The 12,644-nt window shown below is 44.6% G+C and overlaps 1 protein-coding gene across 1 annotated transcript in view; it reads left to right on the forward strand.

Moving 5' to 3' along the window:
* Window positions 1-2,700: 2,700 nt before the first annotated feature.
* The window catches only part of MEI1 (meiotic double-stranded break formation protein 1), a gene marked incomplete at both ends in the record, with an annotated part of 68,364 nt that continues 58,420 nt past the window's right edge, over window positions 2,701-12,644 (forward strand). Inside the window, 6 exons of the mRNA XM_079714426.1 lie at window positions 2,701-2,871; window positions 6,216-6,339; window positions 7,751-7,801; window positions 9,860-9,933; window positions 11,225-11,330; window positions 11,855-12,058. Coding sequence (XP_079570552.1) covers window positions 2,701-2,871; window positions 6,216-6,339; window positions 7,751-7,801; window positions 9,860-9,933; window positions 11,225-11,330; window positions 11,855-12,058 — 730 coding nt within the window. The remainder of the gene's footprint in view (window positions 2,872-6,215; window positions 6,340-7,750; window positions 7,802-9,859; window positions 9,934-11,224; window positions 11,331-11,854; window positions 12,059-12,644) is intronic.

Below are 12,644 nucleotides of genomic sequence, written 5' to 3' on the forward strand. Positions count from 1 at the left end.
AATCCATAATCCCATCACCCAGTTAATGTTTTGATGTTTTTCTTCCTATGTGTTGCCTACCACTACTACGGCACTTATACTGGGGTTGGCAGGCTCTAAGAAGGCTCCCAATGCTCCCTACCTTGTGATATTCATGCCCTGTGTATTCTCCTCTCCTCGAGTGTGGATTGGATCCAATGACTCACTTCCAATGAATAGGATACAGCAGAAATGATGGAATGTCACTTCTGAGAACAGGTTACAAAGGCTGTAGCTTCCATCTTGGGTACCTTCTCTCAATTCTCTTGCTTGTTCCCTGAGGGAAGCTGTCCTGCATTTTGGGCACTGCCTTATGGAAAGGCACACGTGGCAAGGAACTGAGGCGGCCATTGGATAACAGCTCTCAAGAAAGTGAGGCCCTCAGTCCGGCAGCCTTTGAGGAAATGAATCCTGCCACCAATCATTTGAGTGAACTTGGAAGCAGATCCTTTGGCCCTAGTGAGCCTTGAGATGAGTACAGCCTCATGAGAGACTTTGAGCCAGGGTCACCTTGCTAAGCCGTGCCTGGATTCCTGATCCACAGAAACTATAAGATAATAAATGTTTGTTGTTTTAAGCTGCTAAATATTGGGGTGTGTTAGTTTCCTATGACTACTGTAACAAATTATCACAAACTTGGTGGCTTAAAACAACTGAAATTTATTCTCTCTGTTCTGGAGGCCAGAAGTCTGAATGAAATCAAGATGTCAGCAGGGCTACACTGCTACCAAAGGCTCTAGAGGGCAATCCGTTCCTTGTCTCTTCCAGCTTCTGGTGGCTGCAGGCATTTGTTGGCTTGTGGCACCATCACTCCAATCTCTGCCTCCGTGGTTACAGTGGCTCCTCCTTTACTCTGTGTGTCTCTTCTCAAGACAGTTATCATTGGATTTAGGGCCCACTGGATACTCTGGATGATATCTTCAATTCAAGATCCTTAATTACAACTGTAAAGATCCTTTGGAAAAAAGGTAATTTACAGGTTGTGGGGATTTTGGACGTTACGTTAGTTTGCTCCAGCTGCTATAACAAAATAATACAGCATGGGTGGCTTAAACAACAGAAGTTTATTTTCTCACAGTTCTATAGGCTAGAAGTTCAAGATCAAGGTTTTGGCTAATTTGGTTTCTAGTGAGAGCTCTCTTCCTGGCTTAGAGATGGTCACCTTTTCACTATGTCCTCACATGGCCTTTCCTCAATGCCTGTACATAAAGAGAGAGATAGGTCTTTCTCTCTTCCTCTTTTTATAAGGCCTCCAATCCTACTGGATTAGGGTGTCACCCTTATGACTTCATTTAAACTTAATTACTCCCTTAAAGGCCCTATCTCCAAATACAGTCACATTAGGGGTTAGGACTTCAACATCTGAATCTGGGGGACACAATTCAGTCCACAGCAGACATGGAGATGTCTTTTTGAGGGTCACCATTCAATCCATTACATGGATTGTTATGCAGCAATAGATAACTAATACAAATGTACCCAATTGTAATAATTTGCTTCTCTTTCTCCTTGACTAGTTCTAGTTCCTTGAGGACAGGGACTGTCTCTTGCTCACTTTTGAATCCTCTAGATCCTAGCAGAGTTCCTGGCTCCAAATTTTGTCGAAAAGAATACATAATATGTTGACATTAAAAAAATAAACATAGAATAATGTTTAATTATATGGAAGATGTACATTATATATTTCTTCTGAGAAAAGTTTACACACCTTTGTATGTTGCTGTTGTAAAAAGGTATAGAAAAAGACTAGAAGAAAATATATCAAAATATTATTTTTTCTTCTATTTTCTTCACTGAACATATATTACTGCTATAATATAATTTACTGGTGTTGAATAAATGTTTGCTTATTTATTTTACATACTTATGTATATAATTCTGCATCTTTTGTACACTTAGCATTTTAACGAGGATTTTTCCATGTTAATATCTACTTTTCTCAAGAATCAGTTCGCAATACTCCATTAAAAATAAACCATTGTTTTCCTAATTATTTTGCCATGGAAAGCACTTTTTCTACTCCGTCACACTGCTTCTGAATGTAGAAAACATCTCTTGAACTTATCTCCTTTAACACTAACCGGTTGCTGGGCACTTTGGCGCTAATTAAATCCTTGTAGATAGACGGGTTTTGTTAATACACTTAACAACAAACTATTTTTTCTTCAGTATACCTTCTGCGCTCACAAAATCGCAAGTACTGTGCAGCCCTCTGTGAGACGATATTTTAAGGGGACCATCTTAGAATCTCTGAAAGAAAGGTGTCACCTTCGATTGTTTGAAAGGTGCCACGTAAATTTAAAATAATAGTGCTGATAGTTTTTCGATAAGAATCCCTGAGATCGTTTACTTTTTAAATACCACAAATAGATTGTTTCCTTTTCTTACTTTTTCCAGGCTAATAACAGAGTCTTTATAAATGCTTTTCAACCTTCGGCGTGGTAAAGACGAATTCCTCCAGGCTCCAAGAGCAAACAGCTTGGGGCTTAGAGGTACGCTCTTCCGACTCCTGCGGCGCGTCACCCGCCCACAGGGGCCGCTGCTCTCCTGAGACTGACTGGCATTCGGTTCGCGCAGGCGCATTACCCTTCTCCCCACGCGCCCGCGTCGAGCTCTGTCAAGTGCGCTTGCGCGTGAACTACGCGGGAAAAGGTGCTGCCGTGGTAGAACGCGAGCGGAGAGATGGCTGTGAGGGAGCCAGCGGCAGGCCTTCCCGGGCCCGGGAGGGACGAAGAGGCGGCACTGCTCTTCGAGAGGGCCCATTACCGGCACGACCCGCGCTGGCTGCTGCCCGTGCCCCCACGCCTCTGCCTAGCCTGTGCGCTGGAGCTGCTGCCGGAGCCTGGCGTATCGGTGCGAACTGGCACTTACCTCACCAGCCGGGCGGGAGCAACTCCCTTCAACCCGACGCACCTTCCCCGAAACTAAGCCGGGCCCACCCGCCTCGTTAAATCTAGCCCCTAAACAGGCCCACCCCCTTACCGGCCACGGCGGCCTACCCCGCAGACCGCTCAGCATCCCCTTTCCAAAGGAGGCCCAGACCCTGGCTCTGCGCCTCGAGTGGGCCTACCCTGTCCGCACTAAACCCGGGGCTCCCAGGGCCCCCAGCCTAGACTCACTGGCACGCGTTCCCACTCCCACCTTCCCTTAAGCCCTTCTCTCAGCTGCCATGCCCTGCCCTTTGCTGACCCTCTCTCCACTTCTCCAGGGTTTAGCCTTCGCTCAGGCTCCCTCCCATTTGAGTCCCCGCTCAGCCTGAGGGCAAGGCGCGCGCACCCTGGGGGCTTATTCCTTCCCTTTCTGACTGTTCGAATGGGAGGAGGGGGCTCCTTGGGCTCCGTGGCGGCAGGACGAGTGGAAGTTACGGTAGAGCAGGAGTGGTGGGGTGAGGGGAAGAGCTTCCTGAGAGGCAGAGCTGGCTGAAGCGTGGGCTGCCTGTTCCTTCAATGCCTGCCCACCTTCGCAGTGAGTTTTTTGTCCGTGGAGACCTCCAAAAAGAGTTTGGGAGATGACTGTTCTCTCAGAGTCACAGGGCTGGAATTGTTGCCGTGGGTGGGTGGGGGATGAGCTAGATCAGCGGTTCTCAAATTTTTGCTCTAGGGATGGCTTTACACTTTAAAAAAAATTTTTATTTATTTATTTATTTTTGGCTGTGTTGGGTCTTCCTTGCTACCGGGCTTTCTCTAGTTGCGGCCAGCGGGGGCTACTCTTTTTTTTTTTTTTTTTTTTCGTATGTGGGCTTCTCACTGTTGTGGCCTCTCCCGTTGCGGAGCACAGGCTCCGGACGCGCAGGCCCAACGGCCATGGCTCACGGGCCCAGCCGCTCCGCGGCATGTGGGATCTTCCCAGACCGGGGCACGAACCCGTGTCCCCTGCATCGGCAGGCGGACTCTCAACCACTGCGCCACCAGGGAAGCCCCCGGGGGCTACTCTTTGTCACAGTGCGCGGGCTTCTCATTGCGGTGGCTTCTCTTGTTGGGAGCACGGGCTCTAGGCACATGGGCTCAGTAGTTGTGGCATGTGGGCTCGGTAGTTGTGGCTCACGGGCTCTAGAGCACAGGCTCAGTCGTTGTGGTGCACGGGCTTAGTTGCTCCGTGGCATGTGGGATCTTCCCCGACCAGGGATCGAACCTGTGTCCCCTGCATTGGCAGGCAGATTCTCAACCACTGTGCCACCAGGGAAGTCTGGCTTTACACTTTTTAGAAGTGTTGAGGACCCCCAAAGAGCTTTTGTTTATTTACTGTATTAAAAATAACAAAAGTTTAAAATATTCATTTAAAAATAATAGTAGGGCTTCCCTGGTGGTGCAGTGGTTGAAAATCCACCTGCCAATGCAGGGAACACGGGTCCGATCCCTGGTCCGGGAAGATCCCACATGCTGTGAAGTAGCTAAGCCTGTGCGCCTCAACTAGTGAGCCCGTGTGTCACAACTACTGAAGCCCACATGCCTAGAGCCCGTGCTCCACAACAAGAGAAGCCACCGCAATGAGAAGCCCGTGCACCGCAACAAAGACCCAACACAGACAAAAATAAATAAATAAATTTATAAAAATAATAGTCCATTACATATTAATATAATTCTTTTTATTTTGGCAAAATATAGGTATTGATTACGTACAATTTACTATTTTAGTGTACAGTTCTGTGGCATAAATGATTTAAAAAATAAAAATAACTTTTCAAAACAAAAAAGAGTGCAAGGAATGTCTTTGTTTTACATTTTTGCAAATCTTTTTAATGTCTGGCTTAATAGAGGACAGCTGGGTTCTCATATATTTCTGCATTTTATCTGTTGTGACATGCCCCCTTTGAAAAATACTGTACACTTGTAAGAGAATAAGTGGAAAAGGCAAATAGCATCTTAGTATTATACAGAAATAATTTTGATCTTGTGGATCCCCTGAAAGTGTTTTGGGCACCCTCAGGGATCCAAAGACTATACTCTGAGAACCGCTGGGCTAGCTGGTAACATCTGCAGTATCACTGAGGCTAGAGTTCTGAGGCTGCCATTGTTGGACAGTGAGAGATAGAGATGAATAAGACAATGAGGTAGGGAAGAAAATAAGAGAACGCATTCCTGGGAATTTAGAAAGTGGACATATTTGTGGTCAAGTGCTGTGTGGGTTAAGGAGTGAAATTAGGAAAGGTTCTTTAGAGGAGGAAGCATTTGAATTACGCTTGAGAAGATGGGTGAGCTTTGGGCTAGAGGAACTGGCGGAGCTTTTTCCAGGAGGCAAGGATTAGCAAGGATGAGTTTGAGGAGGTAATCAGAATGTGTTTGAAGGGCAGTTGAGGGAGGTGAGATTGGAGAGCCAGGGTTGAGATCAGTTCCTTTAAGAGTTTGAATCCAAGCTAAGGAGCTTGGATTTAATCTGTCAGGTGAAGGAACGTCATGGAAATTTTTTGAGTAACTCATTTAGATCACTAGCTTAATGCATTATGTGGGAGGAATTGGTGAAGGAGAACAGGAGACTTACACAGTTTAGAGGCAATAAGAGATGCAACTTCTCCACCTTTTATTGAACACACTTTTCTTAGCTTCAGTTTTCACCAGTTGAAGGGGTGATGTAGTCAGTTGTACCCATGTTCCAGTTCTATCCTCGGTGCACACCCCTTTTTTGACCTAAGTTTTGCTATTGTCTTGAGTACTTTGCACAGCTGCTACCCAGTTCCCTGTATAGGGAGGTGAATTGAGTGTGAAGATTTATATCTACATTGAATGGAAGAATGAATTTTTCTCTACCTACCTCAGTGAGGCTCATGAATGGTCCCCAGTATCACTCTCACAGACTGTGGAAAGAGCACTGACCTTGGACAACACCTGGTTGGATACTTAGATTTGAGTCCTTGGGAAGGTGTCTGAGCCTCAGTTTTCTCACCTCCAAAATGGCAATAATAATATCTGCTTTTGCTTGCTTTACCAACTCATTAGGCTTAAATGAGCTAGTCGACAAAAGAGTGATTTGTGAACAGTAAAGTGCTATGTAAATATACTTTATTAGGAACCTTCACTCTTGTATAATCCTTTGTATGAACACATGGATTCCTGTGTGTAAATGATGCCCTTTTTCATACTCCATAGTTTAGATGATTCTACCAGTATTATCTTGTAATTATATTTGGAAATTACACTTGTTTGGGTTCAGAATGGCTGAGACTTGGTTGCTATTGAATATTTTTCTTCATCTGCTCCAAGTTGGTGCGCAAGAAGCACGTGCTGTCCGGCTTCCGAGATGCTCTCATGAGGCATGCCTCCCTGGTCATGCAGCTGGTGGCTCAGGATCAGAGAGTCGGTATCCATTTCATAAACATGCTTTTCGGTGAGACTGAAAGGAAAACTTGGCATGAATTTTGCATGTATACCTTGTACATTTGCTTTTGGGGTCTTGGAGAAATGGTCTTGGAACCATAGTTTAAACTTTTTGCGATGTAACTGTTTAACTTACTAGTAAGTTGTTTTATCATAATAATGAAGAAATTGTCCCCTTTCTAAGATACACGATGGATTGTAAGTTAACTGGCTTTACCACAGCTCAGAGGTTAGTAAAAGTGTGAAGATGAATGTAGGAAATGTGTGATCTTTCAAAAAGTCCAGTCTCTGTGGTCTTTGAACAGGATTAGAAGTCAGATCTGGAGTCTGCTGATCTGAGTGTGACCCTGACTGAGTTACTTCTTCTCTTCTGTACCTTAGTTTCTTCATGTGTAAAATGAGATGGATTAGGGCTTCCCTGGTGGCGCAGTGGTTGAGAATCTGCCTGCCAATGCAGGGGACACGGGTTCGAGCCCTGGTCTGGGAAGATCCCACATGCCGCGGAGCAACTAGCCCCGTGAGCCACAAATACTGAGCCTGCGCGTCTGGAGCCTGTGCTCCACAAAGAGAGGCCGCGATAGTGAGAGGCCCGCGCACCGCGATGAGGAGTGGCCCCCACTTGCCGCAACTAGAGAAAGCCCTCACACAGAAACGAAGAGCCAACACAGCCATAAATAAATGAATAAATAAATAAATAAAATAAAATTTAAAAAAAGCAAAATTCCAAAAAAAAAAAGTTTACTTTCAAAAAAAAAAAAAATGAGATGGATTAAAAGGTCCCTTTTTTTTTTTTGCGGTACGAGGGCCTCTCACTGCTGTGGCCTCTCCCGCTGCGGAGCACAGGCTCCGGACGCGCAGGCTCAGCGGCCATGGCTCACGGGCCCAGCCACTCCGCGGCATGTGGGATCTTCCCGGACCGGGGCACTAACCCGCGTCCCCTGCATTGGCAGGCGGACTCTCAACCACTGCGCCACCAGGGAAGCCCAAAAGGTCCCTTCTTTTAATACAATTATAATGTCCTATGGAATGAGCCCTTTTGGGGAGGAAGGGAGCTAACTCGAATTGGGTGCTTTTCTCTGCTGGGGGCTTTTCAGGCTTTTAACTGCCAGGACAGTCTTTTAAGGGAGAGAGGATGATCTCCAAGGCTCAGGAGGTCTTAGCTAACAGCTGGCAGAACTGGAATTTTACCCCAGGTCTGTTAGAGACTCCAGAACACACAGTTTTTGTGCTGTGCCATACTGATTATTTTTATCCTTTTAAAGCCAGAGTGGGTTACTGAAAATCTGGGGTTTGGTGCTGAGGATAGAATTTAGCTGAGACATTGCTTAAAGCTGCTGTTAATCTTAGAATTCACAGTGTGCCTTTCTGGATGTGTTTCTCTTTTATCTGTTAACCATCCCCCTCTTACCTCCTGCTCCAAGGACTGTTATGCAATGTGGAGGATGGGAGTATAACAGACCTCTGTATTGAAGGTAAGATTAAACTGTGTGTACCTAGCATTTGAAGCCGGGGATATTAGCCTGAATTGCAGCTTTGATTATTTGAGACCTTTATGAAATGTTCCATTTTAGAGACAGATAAAGAAAATTCAATTGTCAATCATTAATTCTACATTTCTTTCTTGGGCACCTACTCTGTGCCACGTACTGTATCAGACACTAGGGTTGTATCTGACATGGTCCCTATCCTCTAAGAGTTTACAATCTGGAAGAGAGATTGTCTGGTAAATAACAAGGGCTGATGAGTGCTGTTACAGAGACATGTACAAAACTCTGTTTTTATTACATTCATATTGGTTGGTTGGAAGTTGTCTGCACATAGGTGGTAGTTAAAGCTGTGGAAGTGCCTGGGTTTACCTATAAAGGACTCAAGAAGAAGGAAGATAAGAGCATTGGGATGAGAGGATTCTTTTCTTTTTTTCCTTTTTATAATAAACTTATCCATTTCATTTTATGTTATTTTTGGCTGTGTTGGGTCTTTGCCACTGCATGCAGCCTTCTCATTGTGGTGACCTCTCCCTTGCAGAGCATGGGCTCCAGGCACATGGGCCTCAGCAATTGAGGCACGCGGGATCAGCAGTTGTGGCACGCGGGCTCTAGAGTGCAGGCTCAGTAGCCGTGGCTTACGGGCTTAGTTGCTCCACAGCATGCGGGATCTTCCTGGACCAGGGTTCAAACCCATGTCCCCTGCATTGGCAGGCGGACTCCCATCCACTGCGTCACTAAGGAAGTCCCTGGGATGAGAAGATTCTTGCCGAAAGAGCAAGAGCTGTATCAGTTAGGATATAGTCACGAAACATAAACCACACAAGTTATTTGAACAGAAAAAAAAAAAAACTTTAAAGAATTATTGACTAGGTAACTGAAGGCAAAAGTGAACCAAGTTTCACCGAGGTAGCAATTTTTGAAAACAGCTTCCACCCCTAGGGATAGGGAAAAAAAGGGAGAGGTTGGAATTATTAAGACTTACAAGTTTGGAGGAAGGACCCCATAAATGAAACACAGACCTCTGAGGAGAGGATGCTGCTTGGCTGCTGCTGGGTCCATGACTATCCAGACACGCAGTTAGCAGCTGTAACTGCTAGCAGCTGTGACAGATAAGTCAATATGATCTGTATGTACTTTTGCCCATCTCTCAGTCTAGAGAATGTGGACAAACAGATGTACCCCTCGAAGGTCCGACGACTGGCAGGGGTGGGGAGATTTCCCTTCACCATTTTCCTCAAGGCCACTCTTGAGTGGGGCTATAATCCTAAAGCCATCTGCTCCTGGTTGGTACCAGCATAGCTTGCAGAACCCTCCTCAGATCCCAGGAACTTCACTGAGGTGGTGGATACTAGATGGAGATTGCAAAGCTAGAGGGAGAAGGACTTGCTCCTTCCTCACTGTTTCCTGTTTGCTTCCTGCCTTCCTGTTTCTGTGAGTGTTGTCCTCGAATGCTTCTTTACCCTGGAGGTGGCAGAGCCTTCCCTCAGCAGCAGCCAAATCTAGTCTGCAGCTTTCCCCAGACTTGTAGAGCCAGCCTCTTCTTTACTCCTCCTCAGAGACACCAGCAGAAGCATCACAAACAATTGTATAGAAGGGCGGGTTTGGGGTTGAGGGATAATATTATCACCAATTATTGGCACAGGAACTATCTCGTAATTCTGTTTTCTTCATATATGAAGTAGCAAATTCTGAGGAAGGAAAAAGGTAGAAATAACGTAGTAGTTTTCAACCTTGGCTTCACAATAGACTTACCTGGGAAACTAAAAAAGTATCCAGATGCTTAGACTTTATCTAGAGATTCTGATTTAATTGGTCTGGGGTGGGACTTGGGTGTTAGTTTTTGTTTCTTTTTTTAAGCTTCCTAGGTGATTCTAATGTATAGCCTAGTTGTCTACCATTGATAAAAAATAGTGAAGAATGGGGGAGATAGAAAAGACTAATGCCGATTAACACAAGCAAATGACTTTGATTAGAAGGACTATGAAAAGTGAACTCTGGGCCATGGGTTGTCTTCTGATTAGTAATCTTATTGTGTCTTCTCAGTCCTTATCCAGCTTACAACTCAGCTGAAGTTAGAGCAGACCATTCATTGCCTGCTGTATGAGTGTCACAAAGAGGTCAGTAAAGTAGCTGTTGGTTCTTGAGTACCCCTCAGAATCCTCAGATGTCAGAGCTGGGTCAACCTTTCTTTGGATAGATGGGGAGATTGAAATCTGGAGAGGAAAAGGGACTTGCCTGAGGTCACTGAGTCAGTGGCAGAGCCAGAGCTAGGGCCTGGGTCTTCTGCTCCGGTACTCTTTGTAGCTTCTTTCCTTCCCTTTTCCATCTCCCAAATGCTGCCTCCGTGTGCTGAAGTCCATTTTCTGGCATAATCATCCATGGCCATTCTCTGTATCCTCCTAAATATAATACAGATTTCCTTGATGAATTTATTAAGGAAATATGTTCACTATGTTTTGGCTTAGTGTTTTTGTTTGGTTTCTTTTGTACTGAAGGCATTTGCTTTTATCAGCATCTAAGGTAAACACTGAGAAGGTATATTTAACCTGCTTTCTTCAATGTAGTCATAGATATCAGTTAAACAGGCAGCTTCTGCATTGTGTTTAAGATTTAGGAATAATATCAGAGTCACTTTTTTTTTTGCAAAAGGAAGACAAATGCTCATTTAACACCATCAAGAGCAACATTTAATTAGAAATAATGTTAAATAATCATGTCATTATAATTACTCTGCATGTGGTTAATATGTGATTGAATTTATAATTATATATATCAACATTTATCATTATGATTATGCCACTTACCATTTTGAGCACTTTCTATATGCTAGGCACTATGTTGGTGCTTTACATGCACTATCTCATTTAGTCCTCCCAACAACCCTATGAAGTTGGTCCTATTATTAATTCCCACCAGAAGAGTTAAGAATCTTACTTAAGGTACTACAGCTAGTCAGTAGAAAAGGTGAAATATGTACTATTGACTCTGCCTGTAAAGCATCAAGCATAGTACCTGACAAATAGAATGTTCAGTAATAGTAGCTATAATAATGATGATGATAATCAGTTTTTTTTGCAATGAACTGGAATTCCATCTTTATGACGTTCCCAAATTTCACCTCCCAGTTTCTGGCTCCATAGGAGGCAAAATATGCTAATTTTAATTTAGTTTAACAAACATGTACTGAGCTAGGTACTGAGGACACTGAGAGGAATCTGACTCAGTCCCTTTCCTTCGGGGCTTCCCAGTCTAATAGGGGATATAGACACTTAGCTAAAGAGGCTGATTACTGACTGTGGTGAGAGACACATGCAGTACAGGGTTTGGTGTGGATAGGGCAAGATGAATTTTGGTGGGAGATCTGTCCTGATCCTAATTTATAGAGCAGAATATGTTCACTGTCTGTAGCTGTGTAACATGCCCTCCATGCGAGGCAGCCTGGCCACCCTGACCCTTCTCGGCAAGTTGGTGGATGCGATCCCTGCTCTGGCAGACAAGCTTGTGATGGAGCACAGTGAGTGACCTCTGGGGAAGAGCTACCACTACCCTTTCACCTGTTTTGATCACACTTCCATCTGGGTGGTCCATTCATTGTGTACATCTGGGAAGTCATTACTTTCCTTCTCGAGGCTTTAGTTTCCCCGTCTGCAAAATCTGCTCTATGTTGGCCAATTGGAAAAAAAGTGTTTCTCAACTCTGGTCTTGGGCTCCTTCAATTCATTTTTTTAACACAAAAGAATTAAGTACCTACTATGAGCCTTCCTTTCAGGTGGGAGGAAGAATTAATTCTGGACTATAGAAGCACTTTTTTTCTATCAGTAAAAGCAAATAAATATCTCACAGAGTATTTATCCAAGGGTAAATCACTTAACTTCTCTAAGCCTTGGTTTTCCCTTTTGATTAAGTTCCCAGAAATAAGGTATTGTGGGGCACTGTAGGGGATTACCATCACTATTCCATTCAGGGCAATAGTTTGGAGTGTTATCTAGCAGTTGACATTGTGAGGTTCCCCTGGCCCCTTGGTTGTTTTCTGGATAGGTGACCTGATGGAACATCTGCTGAGAGGTTTAGTATACCCCAGTGAGCGGGTGCAAGCTGCTGTCTGCTACCTTTATGGGAAGCTGTACTCCTCACCAGTTGCAGCTGAGATGCTTTTGGGCCATTTCCGGGAGAAACTGTGTCCTCTCTTCCTTTCCACCATGGATGGTGCCCAGACAAAGGAGCTAAAGATCAACTGCTTGGGTAAGACATGGGACTGGAGAGAAAAGAGAAAGCTTTTGAGGTTTTGCTTGAGGATTTGAGATATTGGCTCACTAGTGGTGGGGAGGTTTGCTGCTTTGCAAAGGATAGAAGCTGTGGGTTTGGGAGATAAGAGGCACAGACTGTGAAAGATGCCTAATGTTGGGTGTGGTATACTAAGAACGTCATCTTTGGAAGGAGAAGAGGAAGAAAAGTGGGACAGCAATTTTTTTGCCTCTGGTCTTTACTGCATGCCCTGGTGCATCCTGTACTTGCTGCCAAATTAATCTTCACACTGCATAGCTTGCATCCTGTCAGTCTCCTATTTGGAAAATCATCTATGGCTCCCTCTGGCCTCCAGAGTGAAGTCCAAGTTTCTCTGCTTGTTATTTGAAGCTCAGTGTACCCTTTCAGCCTCTCCTGTTACTTCCTTACATAAATACACGAGATCTATCAAATGCTTTTGAGCAGGGAGCTTTCGTATTTTGGATAGAGCAAATGGGCACTGTGACTGGTGACTGGATGAGGACCTGTTTCAGAGCAGGAGCTACAGGGAAAAGCATAGTCTGTGGGTAACAACAATTTCTTT

This window comes from Hyperoodon ampullatus (assembly GCF_949752795.1).
Source record: "Hyperoodon ampullatus genome assembly, chromosome: 11".
Classification (NCBI taxonomy): Eukaryota; Metazoa; Chordata; class Mammalia; order Artiodactyla; family Ziphiidae; genus Hyperoodon; species Hyperoodon ampullatus.